At 45.0% G+C, this 23,893-nt stretch overlaps 1 protein-coding gene across 2 annotated transcripts in view; it reads left to right on the top strand.

Moving 5' to 3' along the window:
- The window catches only part of svopa (SV2 related protein a), a 75,021-nt gene that overhangs the window by 17,682 nt on the left and 33,446 nt on the right, over positions 1–23,893 (top strand). Inside the window, exons 1-3 of one of the 2 annotated variants that reach the window (XM_063034308.1) lie at positions 19,679–19,898; positions 20,346–20,506; positions 22,313–22,398. In XM_063034308.1, coding sequence (XP_062890378.1) covers positions 19,867–19,898; positions 20,346–20,506; positions 22,313–22,398 — 279 coding nt within the window. In that variant the 5' untranslated portion in view covers positions 19,679–19,866. Of the gene's footprint in view, positions 1–19,678; positions 19,899–20,345; positions 20,507–22,312; positions 22,399–23,893 lie in introns of those variants that run through there. The other variant, XM_063034307.1, reaches the window with a different exon arrangement.

Genomic DNA, 23,893 nt, shown 5'->3' with positions numbered 1-23,893 from the left:
AATGCATTGGTAACTATAATCATTCAGCTCTCTGTGCCTTGCAAACACAATATATTGTTCTGGTCTGAAGGAGAGGCTGTTTGGATGGCAGAATCCATTCTGACTGTGTCTGGAATTTGAATAGCAAAGCAGATGCAAATCAGACATAGACCTACCATCAGAGTACTTCCAGCATTCTCTATTTTCACCAACATTTTGAATAATTTGCACTAATGCTTGATGGTTTAATCATTAGTAAAGATTACAGAGTCAAAGAGTAATGCGCCATGGGAACAGGCCTTTGGCCCAACCGATTCATGCCGTCCACAGCATCCTACCTGCTCATTCAAGCTGCCCACGTCTGTCCCTAACCCTCCAAGCTGCTCCCTTCGATCTACCTATCTGAATACCTCACAAAAGCTGCAGTCATACGCAGCTCAACCACTGTCAGGAGCTGCAGCTTGGTGTTGACATCCGGGAAACTGTGAGGTTCCCTGACCGTTCTACTACCCTAACTGCATTGTACCTACACTGAATCAAGAGCTAAGGACCAACAACAGATAAGACCTTAGTACAGACGGGGTGTCTGGCCGAGTACTGAAGCACAGACGGGGTGTCTGGCCGGGTACTGAAGTACAGACGGGGTGTCTGGCCGAGTACTGAAGTACAGACAGGGTGTCTGACCGAGTACTGAAGCACAGACGGGGTGTCTGGCCGAGCACTGAAATACAGACGGGGTGTCTGGCCGGGTACTGAAGTACAGACGGGGTATCTGGCCGAGCACTGATGTACAGACGGGGTATCTGGCCGAGTACTGAAGCACAGACGGGGTGTCTGTCCGAGTACTGAAGCACAGACGGGGTGACTGGCCGAGTACTGAAGCACAGACGGGGTGTCTGGCCGAGTACTGAAGCACAGACGGGGTGACTGGCCGAGTACTGAAGCACAGACGGGGTGTCTGGCCGAGTACTGAAGCACAGACGGGGTGACTGGCCGAGTACTGAAGCACAGACGGGGTGTCTGGCTGAGTACTGAAGTACAGACGGGGTGTCTGGCCGAGTACTGAAGCACAGACGGGGTGACTGGCCGAGTACTGAAGCACAGACGGGGTGTCTGGCCGAGTACTGAAGCACAGACGGGGTTTCTGGCCGAGCACTGAAATACAGACGGGGTGTCTGGCCGGGTACTGAAGTACAGACGGGGTGTCTGGCCGAGTACTGATGTACAGACGGGGTATCTGGCTGAGTACTGATGTACAGACGGGGTGTCTGGCCGAGTACTGAAGCACAGACGGCGTGACTGGCCGAGTACTGAAGCACAGACGGGGTGTCTGGCCGAGTACTGAAGTAGAGACGGGGTGTCTGACCGAGTACTGAAGCACAGACGGGGTATCTGGCTGAGTACTGAAGTACAGACGGGGTGTCTGGCCAAGTACTGAAGCACAGACGGCGTGACTGGCCGAGTACTGAAGCACAGACGGGGTGTCTGGCCGAGTACTGAAGTACAGACGGGGTGTCTGACCGAGTACTGAAGCACAGACGGGGTATCTGGCTGAGTACTGAAGTACAGACGGGGTGTCTGGCCGAGTACTGAAGTACAGACGGGGTGTCTGGCCGAGTACTGAAGCACAGACAGGGTGACTGGCCGAGTACTGAAGCACAGACGGGGTGTCTGGCCGAGTACTGAAGCACAGACAGGGTGACTGGCCGAGTACTGAAGCACAGACGGGGTGTCTGGCCGAGTACTGAAGTACAGACGGGGTGTCTGGCCGAGTACTGAAGCACAGACGGGGTATCTGGCTGAGTACTGAAGTACAGACGGGGTGTCTGGCTGAGTACTGAAGCACAGACGGGGTGTCTGGCCGAGTACTGAAGTACAGATGGGGTGTCTGGCTGACTACTGAAGACTTGTGCTGATCAACGGGCTGGAATATTCACCGATATCTTTAACCTCTCGCTTTGGCGTCTGAGGTACCCACCTGCTATAAGCAGGCTTCAGACATACTGGTGCCCAAGAAGAACGTGGAACCCTGCCTCAGTGACTATGGTCCTGCAGCACTTATATCCACTATGATGACGTGCTTTGAGAGGTTGGTGATGAAACATATCAACTCCTGCCTGAGAAGCGATTTAGATCCACTCCAATTTGCCTACCATCACAACAGGTCAACAGCAGATACCATTTCATTGCCTCTTCACTGAACCCTGGAACATCTGAACAGCAAAGATGCGTACATCAGGATGCTCTCTATCAACTACAGCTCTGCATTCAATACTATCATCCCTTCAAAACTAATCAATAAACTTCAAGACCTCAGCCTCAATACCTCCTTGTGTAACTGGATTCTCGAATTCCTCATTTGCAGACCCCAGTCAGTTCAGATTGGCAAGAACATCTCCTCCACAATCTCCATCAGCACAGGAGCATCACAAGGCTGTGTGCCTATCCCCCTGCCCTACTTGCTTTACATTTATGACAGTGTGGCTAAGCACAGCTCCAAAACCATATTTAAGTTTGCTGACCACACCACTGTCACTGGCCAAGCCAAAGGTGGTGATGAATCAGCATATAGAGGGAGATTGAAAATCTGGCTGGGTGGTGCCATAACAACTACCTCTCACTCAATGTCAGCAAGACCAAGCAGTTGATTATTGACTTTAGAAGGAGGAAACTGGAGCTCCATGAGCCAGTCCTCATTGGGGGATTAGAGGGTCAGCAACTTTAAATTCCTCAGTGTTATCATTTCAGGGGACCTCTTCTGGGTCCAGCACATGAGAGCCTTTATGAAGAAGGCACTGCAGCTTTGGCATGTCATCTAAAACTTTGACAAACCTCTATAAATGTGTGGTGAAGAGTATATAGACTGGTTGTCTATGGAAACACCAATGCCCTTGAATGGGAAAGCCTACAAGAAGTAGTGGTTACGGTCCAGTCCATCATGACTAAAGCCCTCCACACCATTGAGCACATCTACAGGAGGAGTTGTCACAGGAAAGCAACATCCATCAGGACCCCCACCACCCAGGACATGCTCTCTTCTCACTGCTGCCATCAGGAGGAAAGTACAGGAGCTTCAGGACCCACACCACCAGTTTTAGGAACAGCTATACCCCTCAATCATCAGAGGGGATAACTTCACTCAATATCATTTGCGCCATCACTGAATTGTTCCTAAAGCCTATGAACTCACTTTCAAGAACCCTTCATTTCATGTTGTCAATATTTTTTGCTTATTTATTATTATTCTTTCTTTCTTTTTATATTTGAACAGTTTGTTGTCTTTTGCACACTGGCTGTTTGTCCTTTTGGGTGCAGTCTATTGTGTTTGTTGTATTTACCGCAAATGCCCGGACAAAATAATGAATCTCACGGTCATATATGGTGATATATACAGTACATACTTTGATAATAAATTTACTTTGAACCTTGTAGAGGGCACGTCCTGGCTGACATGGGCTCTAAATGATGGAAGCTGCCTTTCTGACGCATCACCTCTTGAAGATGTCCTGATGCTGGTGAGACCAGTGCCCAGTATGGAGCTGACTGAGTTTACAACTTCACGCTGGTTTTTTCTGGTCCTGCTCAGTGGCCCCTCCACACCCGACAGTGATGCAACCAGTTAGAATGGTCTCCATCTGTACAAAACTGCAAGTGTCTCTGGTCATACACCATGTCTCCTCAAACTCCTAATGAAGTTGGGCCTTCTTTATCATTGCACCTATATATTGGGCCAAGAAAAGATCCTCACAGCTGTTGACACCCAGAAACTTGCAACTGCTCTCCCTTTCCCACTGCTGATCCCGCAGTGAGGACTGCTGTGTGTTCCCTTGACTCCCCTTCCTGAAGTCCACAGTCAATTCCTTGGTCTTATTGACATTGAGTGCAAGGTCTTTATTGTGACACCACTCAACCAGCTGATCTATCTCACTCCTGTATGCCTCCTCACTACCATCTGAAATTCTCCCAACAATAGTTGCATCATTGGCAAATTTATATTGTAGATGGAATTTGAGCTGTGCCCAGCCAGCCACACAATCGTGGGTGTAGAGAACGTAGAGGAGTGGCTGAAGTTGTGGGTGGAGAGGGAGAAGAGCAATGGCCTAAGCACTGTACTCCAGTCTACTCCAGTGGTTCTCAATGTGGGCCCACATGGCCAGGGGACCAGGCCGGATTTCAAAGTTCAAAGTAAATTTGTGATCAAAGTGCTGTACATGTATGTTACCAAACACAAACTAAGATTCATTCTTTGTGGGTATATGTAATAAATCTAGAGAATAATAACCATAACAGAATCAATGACAGACCGTACCAACTGGGACGTCCAACCAGTGTGCAAAAGACAAAAAACTGTGAAAATACAAAAAGAAAGAAATTGTAACAATAAATAAATAAATCAGCAATAAATATCAAGAACGTGCGGTGAAGAATCTTTGAAGGTGTGCCCACTGGTTGTGGGAATATTTCAATGATGGGGCCAGTGAAGTTGAGTGAAGTTGTCCCCTCTGGTTCAGAAACCTGACGGCTGAGGAGTAATAATTGTTCCTGAACCTGGTGGTGTGAGTCCTGGGGCTCTTGTACCTTCTTCCTGATGGCAGCAGTGAGAAGCATCATCCCTGATGATGGATGCTGTTTTCCTGCAATAATGCTCCGTGTAGATGTGCTCATTGGTGGGGAGGGCTTACCTGTGACGGACTTGGCTGTATCTAATACTTTTAGTAGGATTTTCCATTCGAGGGCATTGGTGATGTAGCCAGTCAGTATACTCTCCACTACACATCTCTGAAAGTTTGTCAAAGCTCATAGGGGCCACGAGTAAAAATAAGAAACTAGAGGCCATAGGAGTTTCTAAATGGGCCATGATCTCCCATCCATAAATTGGATTCATACATGGATGGGAGAGGTCTGGAGGGTTATGGACTGGGTGCAGGTCAGCGGGACCAGCGGAATAAAGTTTTGGCACAGACTAGAAGGGTCAAATGGCTTGTTTTCTGTTCTGTAGTGTACTATGGTTCTATGAAATATTAGTAAATATTACTGTCTAAAGAAATATTAGTAAAATATGAAAGAAATTAATATATGTAATTTTGTTGGAATCCTAAATAAAGTGAAGGGGAAAATATGCTAGATGATGCAAATGAGGCAACAAGACAGCTTCTCCTGTGTACATGGGGAGGAGGTGACACGTCAATCATTATCCCTGCTGTAGCTTGACTGCTCACGGCCTGCCGAGCCCTGCTCTATATCCACCCCCAAGTCACAAGCCGCCCATCAGATGGGGACTGCCTGCAGCAAGGCCACTCAGCAAGGATGTGGCAGGAGTTAACTTCAGATTGCTTCTGTAATAGCGGCTGTCAGCATCACCAAATTAAATGCATGTCAAGATTGCAAACACGAGGAGATCTGCAGGCGCTGGAAATTCAAGAAACACACGCAAAATATGCTGGTGGAATGCAGCAGGTCAGGTAGCATCTCTAGGAAGAGGTACAGTCGACGTTTCGGACCGAGAACCTTCGTCAGGACCAACTGAAAGAAGGGATGAGACTGTACTTCATCGTGTGGCCAGGTGGTTAAGGCGTTCGTCTAGTGATTTGAAGGTCGCTAGTTCGAGCCTTGGCTGAGGTAGCGCATGTGTCCTTGAACAAGGCACTTAACCACACATTGCTCTGCAATGACACCGGTGCCAAGCTGTATGGGTCCTAATGCCCTTCCCTTGGACAACATCGGTGGCGTGGAGAGGGGAGACTTGCAGCATGGGCAACTGCTGGTCTTCCATACAACCTTGCCCAGGCCTGTGCCCTGGAAACCTTCCAAGGCGCAAATCCATGGTCTCACGAGACTAACGGATGCCTATTAAGGTTATTAATTAAGCACTTTTTAGTTGTTGTTTGGAAGAATATATATTAAAAATAAAGTATCTTATTCAGAGCTTTAAAAGTTTTATTTTTATATACTGTATACCTGTAACATCATATTTAACATACAATACCTAGATCCTGTTAAAAACATAGAAACATAGAAAATAGGCGCAGGAGTAGGCCATTCAGCCCTTCGAGCCTGCACCACCATTCAGTATGATCATGGCTGATCATCCAACTCAGAACCCTGTACCAGCCTTCCCTCCATACCCCCTGATCCCTTTAGCCACAAGGGCCTTATCTAACTCCCTCTTAAATATAGCCAATGAACTGGCCTCAACTCTTTCCTGTGGCAGAGAATTCCACAGATTCACCACTCTCTGTGTGAAGAAGTTTTTCCTAATCTCGGTCCTAAAAGGCTTCCCCTTTATCCTCAAACTGTGACCCCTCATTCTGGACTTCCCCAACATCGGGAACAATCTTCCAGCATCTAGCCTGTCCAATCCCTTTAGAATTTTATATGTTTCAATAAGATCCCCCCTCAATCTTCTAAATTCCAGCGAGTATAAGCCTAGTTCATCCAGTCTTTCATCATATGAAAGTCCTGCCATCCCAGGACTCAATCTGGTGAACCTTCTTTGTACTCCCTCTATGGCAAAGATGTCTTTCCTCAGATTAGGGGACCAAAACTGCACACAAACTGCAAACATAAATATTGATTATATATTTGAACAATTAGTACAGTGACCAAAAAGAAATTAACAACTAATGGAAACTATGCAGGGTGGCAAAGGTAAATGAAAGTCACAAGTGGGCCACAGGCAGAAAAAGGTTGAGAATCACTGCTCTATACTATAATGACTCTTCTTCTTCTTCTTCTTCTTCTTCTTCTTCTTCTTCTTCTTCTTCTTCTTCTTCTTCTTCTTCCCTTTAGTGGCGGTTGGCAATTGAACTTAAAAGTGCATTACCACCACCAACTGGGAATCAAACCCCTACTCGTTCTTTATCAACTGAAAACTAAATTACCCCAAGAAGCCCTATAGATTGTAAATAATGAAAAACAATATTGTGAATTAAAGTCACTTACGTAATCTAGTAAAGTTTTTAAATGAAAACTGTCAACCCCCAAAGCTAGTCGTGCAGCCTGCATTTGCTTTCTTTCAACCTTATATGCTTCACATTATAAATGAATGGGTTCAACTGTTTCAAAATGATGGCCACACCTACACACCCCAGAGTGGTGTTTTCAACAAGATACAAGGAATAATTAAGTGTAGTATTCCCAATTCTAAGTCGAGTCAATACAATTCCTTCCCTTCTTGTCTTACCCCCTTCTCCCATCAATCCAAAAGTTTTATGTTTTCTGTAAAGGTGTCTCCCCTTGTGTCCATTACCCCACAGGTCTTGCCATAATCACCTAATTCTTAGCCCCACCAACCCCATAGCTTCTGATTTGCTAAGTGGAAGGTCTATATCCACAGATGAACTTTCAACAGCTTTTTAGGCCAAACAATTCCCCTCAATACCTCTATCTGCAGGAACCATAAGAAGAAGACATGTGGACCCATACTTTGAATATGATATAAAGACTGAAGATTGATCTACTGCTGGAACGACCTGTTTTAAGACTAGTCAAAACCGGAAAAGAATCTGAACAAATTGTAACCTTTCAAGGACAGATTTCCTCCACCCACTGTAAGCCCAAAATGATGGCAACTGATTCTGTGTGCACTGATAAATAGTTAGTAAGATGTTTCTTTATTGTTACCTGTAATCCAGGCACAAAAACAGCCACACCAAGATTTCCCATTAAATTATCTTTTGATCCATCAGTAAAAATCGTTAATATATCACAATAATTCTCCTTAACATACCGATAATTATGGATAATTATGTCTGCGGGCAGGAACAAGCACGAACAAATTGGGATATAAACACCTACAATGGTTGGTATATAGGCTTGTATGCAACATTTTGGACCAGTGGAAATGGTCCAGAAGGGTTGTATGGAAACTATTATCACCACTTTTCTTAACAACTAATTTCATTACTTAGCCTAATAGGTTAGATTTACCGCAGTACATAATTATCTATTTAAATGTTTATTTTGCTTTTATATCATCTCAATGTGTACTTAAGAATGTATAAATAATTGTAGTTTTATACATATAAAAAAATGGAAAAGGTTATATGTGTGAAAAAAGTACATGATAATTGTGAACTCCTTATCCAAATAAAAATAAAATTAAAAAAAAAAAAAAAAATTATGCAACCTAAAATCAACTAAAGCCATTGGGAAAAACCATGGTGGGGTTACTGACAAAGCTACAGTGGGACGAATTACATAATCCAGCAAACCCATACTCCTAGCATGATGAGAGCCCAGTCACCTAAAACTAAAAACACTCTCCTTGCAATGTTTGCAACAGTCTTCCAACACACTTTTAACAGGGTGATCATTGTTCTGCCCCCTCAAGTTAACCCAGTACGTTAACAACAACTTCATCCTCCGCAACTGTAAGGATAATTGTCCCATTTCAACCAGTAAAGCTGAAACAGGAGACGACCTCACTGCACCACAATACAGTCTTAAAGCCTGTGCTTGTATCACATCCAAACATTTTAAATTTGAAGATCCATAAGCCATACAGCCATAATCAAGTACCGACCTAATTAAACAAATATATAAAGTCAACAGAGATTTTCGTGTAGCACCCCTAAAGCCCAATTTATACTGTGTCAAATGTACGCTGTAGGTACGGCATAGCCGCGTACCCTACACTGTACTCTACGCCGAACCCTACACCATAGCCTAACGCGCACCTCTCCCAAAATGTAACTACGTGTCGCAGCGACGCAGACCGTAACAACTGTGATTGGTCCGCTTGGTAGCATCGCGTTTCCTCCTACGCATTTCCGATTGCTTCTTCTTCTCCGGCATTTCAGAATTGAGAGAGAAGAAACTCTTGTTCAACATTTATTAGCTCCAACTCCAACATGATGTGCTCAGTTTCAATCGCCATTGTTTGAAGTACAGGAAGAAACTCAACACAGTGGCATAGAAACCCCACCGCCAGCTAGCATTTTGGTGGTGAATTGCAGAGCGTCGCAGACACACCAGCGCACAAGTATAAATGCTCACAACGGCGTAAGCTATGGCATAGCCCATATGCACAAGTATAAATCAGCCTTAATACCCCTTCCAACACTATCACAGTATGACCTCCAGTAAAACTTTCTCACAACTTTCACTACTTTCCTCTCCACGGCCTGTGCCCTTTTATACTTAATAAGGTCACTCAAAGAGTGATACTTCCTAACTTTCCTGAACACCTTATTTCTATCCCTAATTGCCTTTGCGTAACCCTCAGACCACCATGGTACAGCCTTTCTCCTATTAATGCCCTTTTTAATAGGAAGCACTTCCACCGTAGTTTGATGAATAATGTGAATAACCTTTCATTACAGAAATCCATATCATCCTCAGCATTCAGCCCTGATAGACATTCATCACATGAAATCTTAAAGCTCTCCCAGTTTGCTTTACCAAAATTCCACCTTCTAAAAGTGGCCTTCTGTCCCCTATATGAATCCACACCCAAGTTTAAAAATATAGGAAAATGATCAGTTCCCAATGTTTCATCTCCCATGACATCCCAGTGACTCACTCCAGCCAGAATGTTCAAAACTAAAGTTAAATCTGTAGCAGTTTCAGGACTATTATGAACATTAAACCTCATGCCCCTCCCATCATTAAGACACAAAAGATGTGAAATATCTAAAAATTCTTCCACAATCAAACCATTGCCATCGTTCTGTGAACAACCCCACAGTGAACTATATGCATTAACATCCCCACACCATACGACCCTTAGTGAGCTAGAGCTACATATGCTTTCCAAAAAATCAATCGAGAGCTTTCCACAACAGTTATAAAAATGTACCACTTTAATACCCCTACCTGTTGAATCAAATACTTCTACAACTGCCTCATATACTTCATTTACATCCACAACTTATGTCCTATCCCTTTCCTTATAAAACTTGCAAAACAACCCCTTCTACCAACTAACCTATCATCCCTAATTTCAATATAATCCTGCAAAGAAAAATTTAAATGTGTTAACAACCAGGTTTCCTGAATACATATAACATCAGGTGGATTTGATAAATCAGAAACAAACTTCTTAAAGTCTTGGCCGTTAGAAATCAGGCTTCTCGCATTCCACTGCAATATTCTTATGCAAATTATGTACCTTCACTAGGAGACAGAAATACAGATACTGCACCCAGCAGAGCTTCATTTACAGCCTGTCATTCTCAGCAACTTCTCAGCAGCTTTCACAATAATTTAAATTTTCTCAGTATGACTAGATGTCTGAGAAGTACTATTTACCACATCTGTTACGAACATCACAAACTTCATTTGATCAACTAGTAAATTATCGACTATGTCATTGTCAGGAGAAAAGACAGGCAGGATGTCAGAGTGACCAAGACCGTGTGTGGCACTGACTCCTGGGCAGATCACAGGCTCATTGTCTCCAAAATGAAGCTCCGCATCAGACCCAAGAGGCGACCACAAGGAAGCAAGGCTATGAAAAGATTCAATGTGGCCAGGCTGAAGAACTCCAGCACTGGCCGAAGATTTAGAAACCAAGCTTGCTGACCTACGCCTTGCAGGCAGCGCTGTGGACGACTGGGATCGCTTCAGGGATGCTGTCCATTCATCTGCACTGAAGATGCTAGGGCTCTCTACCCGCAAGCAGCATGACTGGTTCGATGAGAATGATGAGGAGATACAGGCTCTACTTGTTGAAAAGCACCTCCTTCATCACGCACATGAGAACGGCCCATCATCAGCTGCCAAGAGAAACACCTTTACCAGTGCTCGCAGGATAGTCCAGAATAAACTGCGTAAAATGCAAGATGCCTGGCTGAGCGCCAAGGCAGATGAAATACAGGGATACGCTGACAGAAACGACTTGAAACGATTCTATGAAGCCCTCAACACTCTCTACAGACCTCAGTTTCCCGGGAGATCCCCCCTCCTGAGTATAGATAGTACACCTCTCATTACAGAGAAGGCTCAGATCCTGCAGAGATGGGCTGAACACTTTGAAGCCGTCCTCAGCCGACCGTCATCTATTAACCATGAGGCGACAGACAGGATTCTCCAGGTCGACATCAACAGCGCCATGGATGACCCACCAGTAGTAGCCGAAGTCACGAAAGCTGTCAGCCATCTATCCAGTGGCAAAGCTCCAAGGGCAGATGCCATACCTGCAGAGATCTACAAAGCCGGTGGTCCTGTACTTATAGGGAAGCTCACCGAGTTGTTCCAGTCTTTTTTGAAGCAAGGACCCATTCCTCAGGAACTTAAAGATGCGTCCATCTTATACCTCTAGAAGAGGAAGGGCAATCGACAAGTATGCGACAACCACCGAGGAATCTCGCTGCTCTCCATCGCAGGAAAAACCCTTGCAAGAATTCTGCTCAATCGTCTGGTCACTCACCTGGAGCTGGGCCTGCTGCCAGAGTCACAGTGTGGCTTTCACAAAGGTCGTGGGACTGTTGACATGATTTTTGCTGTGCCAACTTCAGGAGAAGTGCCAGGAGCAGAATCGCGACCTCTACACAACTTTTGTTGACCTCACGAAAGCCTTCGACACTGTCTGCTGACAAGGCCTGTGGAGGATCATGTCAAGGTTCGGCTGCCCCGCCGAATTCATTCAGATGGTACGCCAGTTCCATGATGGCATGATGGCCAGAGTGCTGGACGGCGGAGAATCCTCTGAGGCCTTCCCAGTCACCAGTGGTGTCAAACAGGGCTGTGTGCTCGCACCCACTCCGTTCAGCATGATGTTTACTGCCATGCTGAATGATGCCTTCCAGGATAGTGATGCTGGAATCAGCCTCAAATACGGAGTGGATGGGAAGCTCTTCAGCCTGAGGAGACTTCAAGCTATTACCAGAGTGAAGGACGCAAACACGAGAAAACCTGCAGATGCTGGAAATTCAAGCAACACACACAAAATGCTGGTGAACGCAGCAGGCCAGGCAGCATCTAGAGGAAGAGGTACAGTTGACGTTTTGGGTCGAGACCCTTCGTCAGGATTAACGGAAAAAAGAGATAGTAAGAGATTTGAAAGTGGGAGGGGGAGGGGGAGACCCAAAATGATAGGAGAAGACAGGAGGGGGAGGGATGGAGCCAAGAGCTGGACAGGTGATTGGCAAAAGGGATACAAGGCTGGAGAAGGGGGAGTATCATGGGACGAGAGGCCTTGGAAGAAAGAGAGGGGGCGGGGAGCACTAGAGGAACATGGAGAACAGGCAAGTAGTATTTGTGAGAGGGAAAGAGAGACAGAGAGACAGAGAGACAGAAAAAATTATGGATGGGGTAAGAAGGTGAGGAGGGGCATTAACAGAAGTTAGAGAAATCAATGACGGAATATAAGGTGTTGTTTCTCCAACCTGAGTGTGGCTTCATCTTGACAGTAGGGGAGGCAGTGGATAGACATGTCAGAATGGGAATGGGACGTGGAATTAAAATGTGTGGCTACTGGGAGATCCTGCTTCCTCCGGCGGACAGAGCGTAGGTGTTCAGTGAAACGGTCTCCCAGTCTGCGTTGGGTCTCACCAATATAAAGAAGGCCATACCGGGAGCACCGGACGCAGTATATCACCCCAGCAGACTCACAGGTGAAGTGTCACCTCCCTCCTGGCAATTACTTGATTTCTTTAACTTCTGTTAATGCCCCTCCTCCCCTTCTTACCCCATCCCTAATTTATTCTTTCTTTCTCTCTCTCTTTCCCTCTCACAAATACTACTTGCCTGTTCTCCATCTTCCTCTGGTGCTCCCCTCCCCCTTTCCTTCTTCCAAGGCCTTCCGTCCCATGATATTCCCCCTTCTCCAGCCTTGTATCCCTTTTGCCAATCAACTTCCCAGTTCTTGGCTTCATCCCTCCCCCTCCTGTCTTCTCCTATCATTTCGGGTCTCTCCCTCCCCCTCCCACTTTCAAATCTCTTACTAACTCTTCCTTCAGTTAGTCCTGACGAAGGGTCTCGACCCGAAACGTCGACCGTACTTCTTCCTATAGATGCTGCCTGGCCTGCTGCGTTCCACCAACATTTTGTGTGTGTTACCAAAGTGAAGGAGACTGTTCTGAGAGACTTCCTCTTTGCCAATGACTGCGCCCTGTATGCTGGCTCAGAGCCAGAGATGCAATTCAATATGGACAAATTCTCCACGGCTGGTGACAACTTTGGACTCACCATCAACATCAAAAAGACCGAAGTCATGCACCAGCCTGCCCCTCATGCACCGTACACAGAACCGAAAATCACAATCAAAGGACAGAAACTACAGGCAGCGGACCAGTTTACTTACCTTGGCAGCACCCTCTCCTGAGCAGTGACTATTGATACAGAAGTTAACTGCGGAATAGTGAAGGCAAGTTCTGCTTTCGGTAGACTGTGCTCCACTATATGGGAACGTCGAGCAATCAGTCCAGCAACAAAACTGAAGGTCTACAGAGCCGTGGTACTCACTACCCTCCTGTATGCCTGTGAAACGTGGACTGTGTATCGAAGGCATGCAAGACAGCTCAACCATTTCCACTCGACTTGTCTTCGCAGAACATTAGGCATCAGATGGCAAGATAAAGTACCAGACACTGAAGTTCTCTCTGGAGCAAGTCTACCATCAGCCCACACACTGCTGATGAGAGCGCAGTCCCGGTGGGCAGGTCATGTCATCCGCATGCCGGACGAGCGCATACACAAGCAGCTCCTTTTTGGGGAACTCTCTGCTGGAAGATGCTCGCAAGGAGGGCAGAAGAAACGTTACAAAGACACACTAAAGGCCTCCCTGAAGTCGTTTGACATAGACACGACCACCTGGGAAACACTGGCACAAAACTGCCCCACCTGGCGCGGCGTCACCCACAAGGACTGCCAACAGCGCTTGCGTGAGATTTTCTGCCCAGAACAATGCGGGAATGATTGTGGAAAAGTATTTCTACTTTATATAGGCTGTGTATTTATCATATCATTCCTGCTTTTACTATATGTTACTGTTATTTTAGGTTTTATGTGTTATTTGGCATGATTTGGTAGGTTATTTTTGGGTCTGCGAACGCTCACAAAATTTTCTCATATAAATAAATGGTAATTGCTTCTTCGCTTTACGACATTTCGGCTTCTTCGCTTTACGACATTTCGGCTTACGAACCGTTTCATGGGAACACTCTACCTTCGGATGGCGGGGGAAACCTGTAATGGTGTCGAGGTCTTCATCGTCGTCAACGATGGGCGAACAACAACAGATTATCTTGAGTAAGAGAAGCATGATGCTGACATGTAGCCTGTGACTTCACAGTCTGTTCTCTGACTGGTAATACTTTATCAACATTTGGAACTTCGACTGCCTTCTTAAGCACTTCACATCCTGCATAAGCTGCACTATGTTCTCCTCTGCCATTACAACAACTAAACTTTACACCCTCGCAATTTTCATATTTATGTTTCCCACCACACTTACGACATCTTAGTTTCCCATGACATACTGCCGCTACATACCCAAACCGCTGACATTTGTAACATCTAAGTGGGAGTGGAATATGAGTTCGAACATTATAACCAACATATCCCAAACTAACTCTATCAGGGAGCTTCACTTCATCAAAACATATCAGTATAGATAAATTCCCATCCTTTCCTCATTTCTGACTACCTGCAATCTCTTTACCTCCTCAACCTTGCCTCATTTAACCTCTGCTGTCGAAATCTCTACCAGAATACCTGTTATAACACCCCTAACACCTCTATTTTCATTTGGTAAAATAGGTACCATCTTTTCGCCAAGTAAAGTCTTCAATCATAATGCCTTCTTACACACAATTAACACCTCCCCTCCTCTTAAAGTATGAGCACAGTCTATTTTCCCCATGACCGCTTTTAGTTAATTTAACGGGATTGATGGAGCCTTGAAGTCTTCTTTCCTTTTTTTCAAACTATCAATGCCTTCCTCTCCATCATTTGAAATCATTCTAATATTATCTTTCTTTTTCCATTTTCCAGATCTGGATTCAACTTGATTCAAACCTCCTCCCGCCAACCCACCCTCACCCGAGCTCTTCATTTGCGGTTCCTTCCCAGATCCCCCGCCTAGACTATTTCCCAACGTCCCCACACCATTCACAGCCAGCACCAGCAAACACCAAACACCACTCGAGCCACCCGTCGTCTCAGGCAGCAGCCAACCAAAACCAAACTTCCGACCGTAACCGAGCCTAATGGCCACTCTGTTTGACCTAAACTCCTTATAAATGGTTGCTGTCAATTATCTAATTAGCTAGTCAATTATTAACTAATATCAATGGAACATGTTTCATAAACTAAAGATGACAGATTCCTTGCTGGCAGAATAATTGACCCCAAGCACAACATACCTGCTATAAGTGATTGCTGACACCCTGAAGGTCAGTGGGAACGTCTCATGAATGTTTCATGAAGAAATTGTTCCTCTGGTGAATCACATCAAACCAACAGCTTAAAGCAGGGGTAGGCAACCTTAAGCACAAATGATTTTCTAGGATGCGTTATTCATTAATTTGAGGCAAAACACAACTAGTGTTAACTAGGGGGCCATGCACAATCCTGATTTGATGGAGGCAGCCGTGAGAAGCACAGAGGAACATCTGGAGAAACTTCTGAAATGCCCGCTTCGCTGCCGCTGCTACTGCGCGATCGAGAATCTCCGGAGGGGAAGGCCCCAAATCCTCGGCTTTGCCTATTGCCGAGGCTGAGGTCGAAGCACTCAGCAGAGATGATGCTCGGTGCTCGGTGTTGGAGAGCTGGTCGGAGGCTCGGAGTTTTTGGACGGACTCAGAGTCGGACTGTGGTCGGATGCTTCCGGGATGCTGCATTGGCAAGTTTGCTGCGCTGGAGGTTCACCGTCTGCGTGAGATGATGGGACTTTCGAGAGACTTTAAGACTTTTTACCGTGCCCATGGTCTGTTCTTATCAAATTACAGTATTGCTTTGCACTGTTGTAACTATATGTTATAATTATGTGGTTTTTGTCAGTTTTTAAGTCGGTTTGTCATGTGTTTCTGTGATATCATTCTGGAAAAACATTGTATCATTTCTTAATTCATGCATTACTAAATGACAATAAAAGAGGACTGTGTGTCATAATCTAATCTAATCTAAATGGATAATTCCCATATTTCAAATTGTTATGGCATCTATCTGGCCCATCGTCCGCTCATTAATACGTGATCCGGCCCACAGAGGCAAAAAGGTTGCCGACCCCCGGCTTAAAGCAAAGAGGGAGTATACATTACAGATAGAACTGTGTGGCCCAGTAGATCTCCCTATTAAAATTAGATAGAAAAATATTTTCATGTTTCATTTGTCTGCTTCCGTTTTTTTTAAACCAGTACAGCTAAGCAGTATTTGGTGCTGGGATGCATCAGCTTGTGAAGGGAGTTTTAAATTGAACTGTGCCCAGTTAACAAGCACAGGAAAGTGTCCAAAGTGACAAGTGTACCATCGTCAGAAATATACATCACTATGTTGGCAAGATCTCCAGAGAGTTGGGATGAAAGGGTCTTTGATTGCCAGTCAGTGGCTAATGGTGTGTCATGGATTTCACTGCTGGGGCGAAGACTTGGAAATTTGAACCGCAATCAAATTTACTGATGACACAAAGGTAAGTGGTTAGTAATTGGTTAGAATACAAGCATCCTGCAGATGCCTGCCAATTGGCTGCGGGCAAGGAGCTGCCAGGTGGAATATAATGTTGGAAAATGTAAGGCTGCTCAGTTTGAAAGGAAGAATGCAAAAGCAAATGATTACTTAAATGGAGTGAGACTACGAACATGGTGATAGAGGAGAGCTGGGGTACAAGTACAGGAAACACTTAATTTGGCACTCAGGTACTGCATGTAATTAGGAAGGTTAATGGAATGTTCGCCTTCATTGCAAAGGGGCATAGAATATATAACGAGTACACATAAAGTGCTGGAGGAACTTACCAAGTAGGGCAGCATCTATGGAGGGAAATAAACAGACTCTTCATCAGGGTTGGGAAGAAGAGGTAACAGGCTGAAGAAGAAGGAATCTGATAGAGAGGATGGTGGACCATGGGAGAAATGGAGGAAGGAGTTTCTTACTTCATCACCCCACCCTCCAACCTTCCCCCTCACCTGGTCTCACAAATCACCAGCCAACTTGTACATCCCCCTCCCCCACCTTGTTCTGGTTTCTTCCCCTTTCTTTTCCAGCCTTGAAGAAAGGTCTCAGCCGAAGACATCAACTGTCTATTGCTCTCTTCCAATGCTTCCGGACTTGCTGTGCCCCCCAGCATTTTAGACAACAGACAATAGGTGCAGGAGTAGGCCATTCAGCCCTTTGAGCCAGCACCACCATTCACTGTGATCATGGCTGATCATCCACAATCAGTACCCTTTTCCTGCCTTCTCCCCATATCCCTTCACTCCGCTATCTTTAAGAGCTCTGTCTAACTCTCTCTTGAAAGAATCCAGAGAATTGGTCTCCACTGCCTTCTGAGGCAGAGCATTCCACAGAACCACAACCCTCTGTGTGAATAAGTTTTTCCTCAACTCCATTCTAAATGGTCTACCCCTTATTCTTAAACTGTGGCCTCTGGTTCTGGACTCCCACAACATCAGGAACATGTTTTCTGCCTCTAGCGTGTCCACTTTCCTGCCTCTAACATGTTTCCTCTGCCTCCTCACATTTCACACTGCCACCCAGCTTTGTGTCATCTGCAAATTTGCTAATGTTACTTTTAATCCCTAGAGTTGGGTGTGTGTCTCAATATTTCTACAGAATATAAAGAAACAAAGCTTTTGATGCAACTTTGCGAGGCATTGCTGAGATTGCTCCTGGGGCACTGCAGATAGTTTTTGTTTTTCATATTTATGGAAGGAAAATGCTTGCTTGCAAGTGAGGCAGTGTGGAGAAGGCTTAGAAGTTTGGCTCCTGGGATAAATGGTTTGACAGATGAAAAGTGTTGAAAAGGTTGCGCCTTTTCTCATCCAAGTTAGCAGAATGAGAGAGGTGATCTTATTGGAATGTGAGTGGGACTGAGAGGGTGTTTCCCTTGTGCAAGTAATTAGATGTAGAGGTATTGTTTCAAATCCCATTTCCGATTGGGGTAAGGAAGAATTCCTTCTCCAAAGCAGTCATGAACCCTTGGAACTTTCTTCTGTAATAAGCTGGGGAGTGGACTCATTACAAATATTCAGGGTGGACACAGGCAGAAACTTCTCTGAGAAAGGACGTGCTGACACTGGAGAACGCAGCAGGCCAAGCAGCATCTATAGGAAGAGGTGCAGTCGACGTTTCAGGCCGAGACCCTTCGTCAGGACTAACTGAAGGAAGAACTTCCTTCAGTTAGTCCTGACGAAGGGTCTCGGCCTGAAACGTCGACTGCACCTCTTCCTATAGATGCTGCTTGGCCTGCTGCATTCACCAGCAACTTTGATGTATGTTGCTTGAATTTCCAGCATCTGCAGAATTCCTGTTGTTTGCTGACACTGGAGATGGTTCAAAAGATGTTCACAAAAATGATTCCAAGATTGAACAGCTAGTCATACAAAGAGTGTTTGATGGCTCTAGGCCTGTCTTCACTGGAATTCAGAAGAATGAGAGGAGACGTCAATAAAACCTATCGAATGTTGGAGGGCCTCAGTAGAGTGGAAGTGGAGAGGATGTTTCCGGTGGTGCGAGAATCTAGGGCCGGAGGACACAGTCTCAGAATAGAGGGATATCGTTTAAGAACGTAGATGAGGAGGAAATTCTTTAGCCAGAGAGTGGTGAATCTGTGGAATATATTGCCACAGGCACAGCCGTGGAGGCCAAGTCTTTATGTAGAGATTGATTAAGACAGAGATTGAGAGATTCTTGATTATTCAGGGCATGAAGGAATGCAGGTAGAAGGCAGGAAATTGGGGTTGAGAGGGAAAATGGATCAGCCATGATCAAATGGTGGAGAAAACTCGATGGGCCATATGGCCTAATTCTGCTCCTATATCTTATAGTCTTAAATGACCAGAAAATGAAAGGGTTTGGGAAACCAGTCTCGAAAAGCAGTGAACCATAATTGGTTCAGTCATGAACTTATTGAAAAATAGTGCAGCCTTGAGGGGCTGAATGGCTTACTTCTGCTCCTATTACTGTCATTCATATACATTTACCTCAGTGTCCAGAGGTGAGCCTGAGACATTAAGGCCCTTGCATATGTGGCAGTGGACAATGAATGTCCTCTGCACTTTGAATTCCACATAACCACAGCTTTGCTGTTGAAATTGCATTGGATTCAAAATCATGGTCTTTAAAATACAAATAATGGAGCTTCCCTGGACATTTAAACTCCAATCGACTGGCCTCTTATCATGGCCAATCCTCTTCTTTCATTCCTCTTGCAATCTGAGCATGCCGTCCACGCCGGGACTCGGGAATTAATTTCCAGACACAGTACTTTGGGTTGTGAGCCAGACAGACCTGCAGGACATCTCACTTGCGGTTCACCACTGGTTGGTGGGAAGTCGGGTTGTACTGTAGTCCGGTTTCAAGGACGGAGAGCACGGCAAACTCAGAGGTGAGAATAATTAGCCAATAGTTATTTGTCTGGGGGCTTCAGCAATTCATTGAGCTGCGTATTAAATTAACACTCTTTTATACAGGCCAAATGAATTTCCTTGTTTGTTCTCCAATTAACAGATCTAATTTTAGAAGAAGAATTTAAACAAACGTGTTTTAACCAGGATTGGGGATGGGCAAATTCCTCGATAATATCAGTTCAAGACATCTATTTTCACCTTTAAAAGTTTTAATGTCATTCAATCCAAAAACTTCCGGTTTAAAATGGTGCTGGTGAATCAGAGCGACTTCTAGCTGCAGGCGAACGAAAGAAGTTTAACTAAATCGTTTGCCAGTCAAACTATCTCAGGCAAACGATCATCGCAAACCCGAAAGTGCATCGAAGCGACTGAACCGATGTCTGCAGATCAATTTGCCGAATCGGAAAGGTCAGGGTGTCGGGGACCGAGGCGAGGGACGGGCCGGTTCGGTTCAGCTCAGCTCGGTGCTGCCGCTCCGCGACGTTTCCTTGGCTCTCCGCTGGACAATGGGTCTCGGGCACTCTTTGCGGACTTCATCTCGGAATGCTATTTGCTTGTGCTTATTGGGTGCATCTTCTGTTTTTTTCCCTCTCTGGGTTTTCGACGGTCTTCATTAACGGGCTCTTTTGGGTTTCTTTGATTCATGGCTGCCTGTTGAGAGACAAATCTCAAGGTAATATGTGTATCTACTTTGATAATAAATGTACTTCGAACTTTAAAAATGAAAAGAAACACTGGTTTCCTCTTTAGCAGTGAAGCTTGTTGTTGAAAACCAGCACAATAATGACTTTCCCAGTGACAAATCCGCCTGTTAAAATACTGCTGATATCTTTTGACTCTTAGTTTTTTTTCCAGAGTGGTGAAGTTCCGTCGTACGGGTGAAAGTGCAAGGTCAGAAGATGATACCTGTTCTGGAGAACATGAGATTGAGATAGAAGGGGTCCGATCGGAACTGGAGCAAGTTGAACTGGGGGATGGAGCCACTGTCCCCAGGGATTTTGCAAATCCTACAGATGGTAAAGTGCATAATGTTATTAGACACTGGATCTAGTGCTTTCCCAGAGTATATGATGAATAAACTCTTCCCCATTTCCTGCCCCGTACAGGTGTACCAACGTTTCCCTGACAAACTCTGCCATCTTCATCAGGGATGATGCTAGTCTGGTGATATTTATACCCCAGTAGCCCCTCCCCCCATTGGTTAGTCCTCATTAAATCAGGTTTCTGCTCTCCCACCTTGTTTACAATCAAATTCCAGTTCTCAGAGCCAGACCTTTGTCTTTGTTAAAATTCTTTTCCTCTAGTTTTATTTCAATGGCTTCCTTTACCAAGTGGTCCCAAAAGCCATTTGTGAATATTAAAGCCATCAGTAGTTTAGTGCCGTCGAAGACAATCCTTTGGCCATTGTAAGTGCAATGTTCTGCTACCGCCGATTTCTCCGGGTAACCCATGAATAGATACACTTCCTGTGCCCCTTGATGCGGGTTTCCACCACGTGTCCCTTCTGGCTGATATTCTCTGCTGTGCCTTCACAGGAAATTCCGTAAACACCTTGAGTCCCAGGTCATCTTTGACCCACATAAGCTATGATTTGAGGTTCCTTACGGGTTTGCGGATGGTATTAGTCTGGTACTTCTTCAGTATCCTGGTGATCCTTCCAGAAACTGTGCAAGTACAGGAAAGACAGGGGGTAGCAACAGGTTCCTCCTTGTTAGGTGTCCTGGTTTTTCCCTTGACCCTATACTGCTGCAGTTTCTGGAAGGATCGCCAGGATCCTGAAGAAATATTGGATTAGTACCATCCACAAACCCTGAAGGAAGCTCAAATCACAGCTTACGCAGGTCAAAGATGACCTGGGACAAGACAGCTGGCGTTTACAGGATTCCCTGTGAACGCGCAGCAATACGTATCAGCCAGACGGGACACACGGTGGAAACCCGCATCAAGGAGCCCCAGAGGTGTATCCCTTTGGATTATTCTGAGTAAACAGCGGTAGCAGAACATTGCATTCTCAATAGCCATAGGATTGTCTTCAACGGCACAAAACTACTGTGCCATGCCAGTGGCTTTCGAGACCGCTTGGTAAAGGAAGCAGTTGAAATAAAACTAGAGGAAAAGAATTTTAACAAAGACAAAGGTCTCGCTCTGAGAACTGGAATTCAATTGTAAACAAGCTAGGAGAGTGGAAACCTGATTGGATGAGGACTAACCAATCGGGGGGGGTGTGGGGGGGGGACGGAATACAGGGGTATAAATACCACCAGACTAGACTTGTACAGGCATCATCCCTGATGAAGATGGCAAAGTTTATCTTCAAAGCATCGTTTATAATCAATACCTATACCCGTCTGGAAGCCCGAGAAGAGTTTATTCATTATTAAACTCAGGTTCACTATATTTGGTAAGAGTTCCATAGAGTATCATTTGTATGCTACAGATAATCTGTAACCCATAATAACTTGGAAGACCTAACTTTATTTCTGAATTGGTAATGATCTCAACCGATGACATTGCAACTTCCATATGAGTGATATTTATATTCAATAAAGGGATCATGTTGACCATTTAAGCAGGTTGGATTCAGCTGTGCATAAGATCAGAGAATAACTAGCTGAAATATAGAGAGTCCGCAGTTTAATGAAGTCGAACCAGCCTCTGTGGAGCTGCTTGAGGTGTCCTTTCACATGTAGAGAGAGGACACCGACACTAATGAAACCCACCCATCAGACAGTTGAAAGGATAAAGGAGAGAATGAAGATTAAAATAACAAACTGCTTGGAAGAAATGGCGTGCAACTTTCAACCATCCCTCTTGTTTCTTAGATGTGTTCATGGTGGAGGATGCGGTCGAAGCCATCGGATTTGGAAAGTTTCAGTGGAAGCTCTCTGTCCTTACAGGATTGGCATGGGTTAGTAGTACTCACTTATTTTCTTTTCTCATCGTCTCATTTGTCCACGTAGAGCACGTGTTATCAGTGGTATTTATTTATATTTTACTTGCGCAATTTGTTGCCTTTTGTATGTTGGTTGTTTGTCAGTCTTTATAGAACATAGAAATCTACAGCACATTACAGGCCCTTCAGCCTACAATGTTGTGCCAACCATGTCACCTACTCCAGAGTCTGCCTAGAATTTCCCTACTGCATAGCCCTCTATTTTTCTAAGCTCCATGTACCCATCTAAGAGGCTCTTAAAAGACCCTATTGTATCTGCTCCCACCACTGCCACTGGCAGTACATTCCATGCCCCACCACTCACTGTGTGGAAAAACTTACCCCTGACATTCCCTCGGTACCTATTTCCAAGCACCTTAAAACTATGCCCCCTCGTGTTAGCCATTTGAGCCCTGGGAAAAAGCCTCTGACTATCCACATGATCAATGCCCTCATCATCTTGTACATCTTGATCAGGGCACCTCTTGTCCTCCTTCACTCCAATGGGTAAAAGCCAAATACACTGAACCTATTCTCATAAGGTATGCCCTCCATTCCGGGCAACATCCTTGTAAATCTCCTCTGCACTTCAGTGTAGTTTTCATAAATTCTATTGTATTTCTTGTAAATGCTTGGAAGATAATGAATCTGAAAGTGGTTTGTAGTATATGTGCTTTGATAATAAATTTACTTTGATTTATTGTTGCAAAAGTAATGAAGGAAGATTGGAAAGGAGACCAAGGACTGATCTTTGTACAAGATAAGAAGCAGATCCCTAGTAGACAACTAAATTGGATGAATATTTCCAGATAAACCAGACAATATGTCACTTTGACAAAGTAATCATATTTTGAGGACGGGGAGAAAAAAAGATTAATCATCATCATTATGTACCATGTTGTATGACGTGAGCGACCGTGGTCTTCCGTCTGTCTTTAACCTGAGAAATAGTGAGGGATCATTAACTGTGGGGAAAACCCCCTACCCAACTTCACCCCCACCCCCCCCGCCAATGCCTCACCCTCCTCCCCATGCATGACCATGTTTGTTCTTGGCAAGGTCTCCTACAGAAGCAATTTTGCAATTGCCTTTTTCTGGGCAGTGTCTTTATCAGGTGGGTGACCCCAGCCATTATCAATACTCTTCAGAGATTGTCTCCCTGGTGTCAGTGGTCACATAACCAGGATGTGATGTGCACCAGATGCTCATACGACCATCCACCACCTGCCCTGGTTTCACCTGACCCTGATCAGTGGTGCGGTGGGGAGGCTAAGCAGGTGCTACACCTTGCCCAAGGGTGACCTGCAGGCTAGCGGAGGGAAGGAGCACTGACACCTCCTTTGGTAGAGACATATCTCCAACCTGTCACCCTAAAGATTAGTGGATTACCTCAAATCAGATAACTCTATGGAAAAAATGTATCCAAATAAGAATGTTTTATGAAAGGAAATTCAGTATTTTAGTTACTTCC

This window comes from Mobula hypostoma, chromosome 27 (assembly GCF_963921235.1).
Source record: "Mobula hypostoma chromosome 27, sMobHyp1.1, whole genome shotgun sequence".
NCBI lineage: Eukaryota > Metazoa > Chordata > Chondrichthyes > Myliobatiformes > Myliobatidae > Mobula > Mobula hypostoma.
The sequence above is the reverse complement of the archived record's forward strand: the minus strand, read 5'-3'. Positions and strand labels throughout refer to the sequence as shown.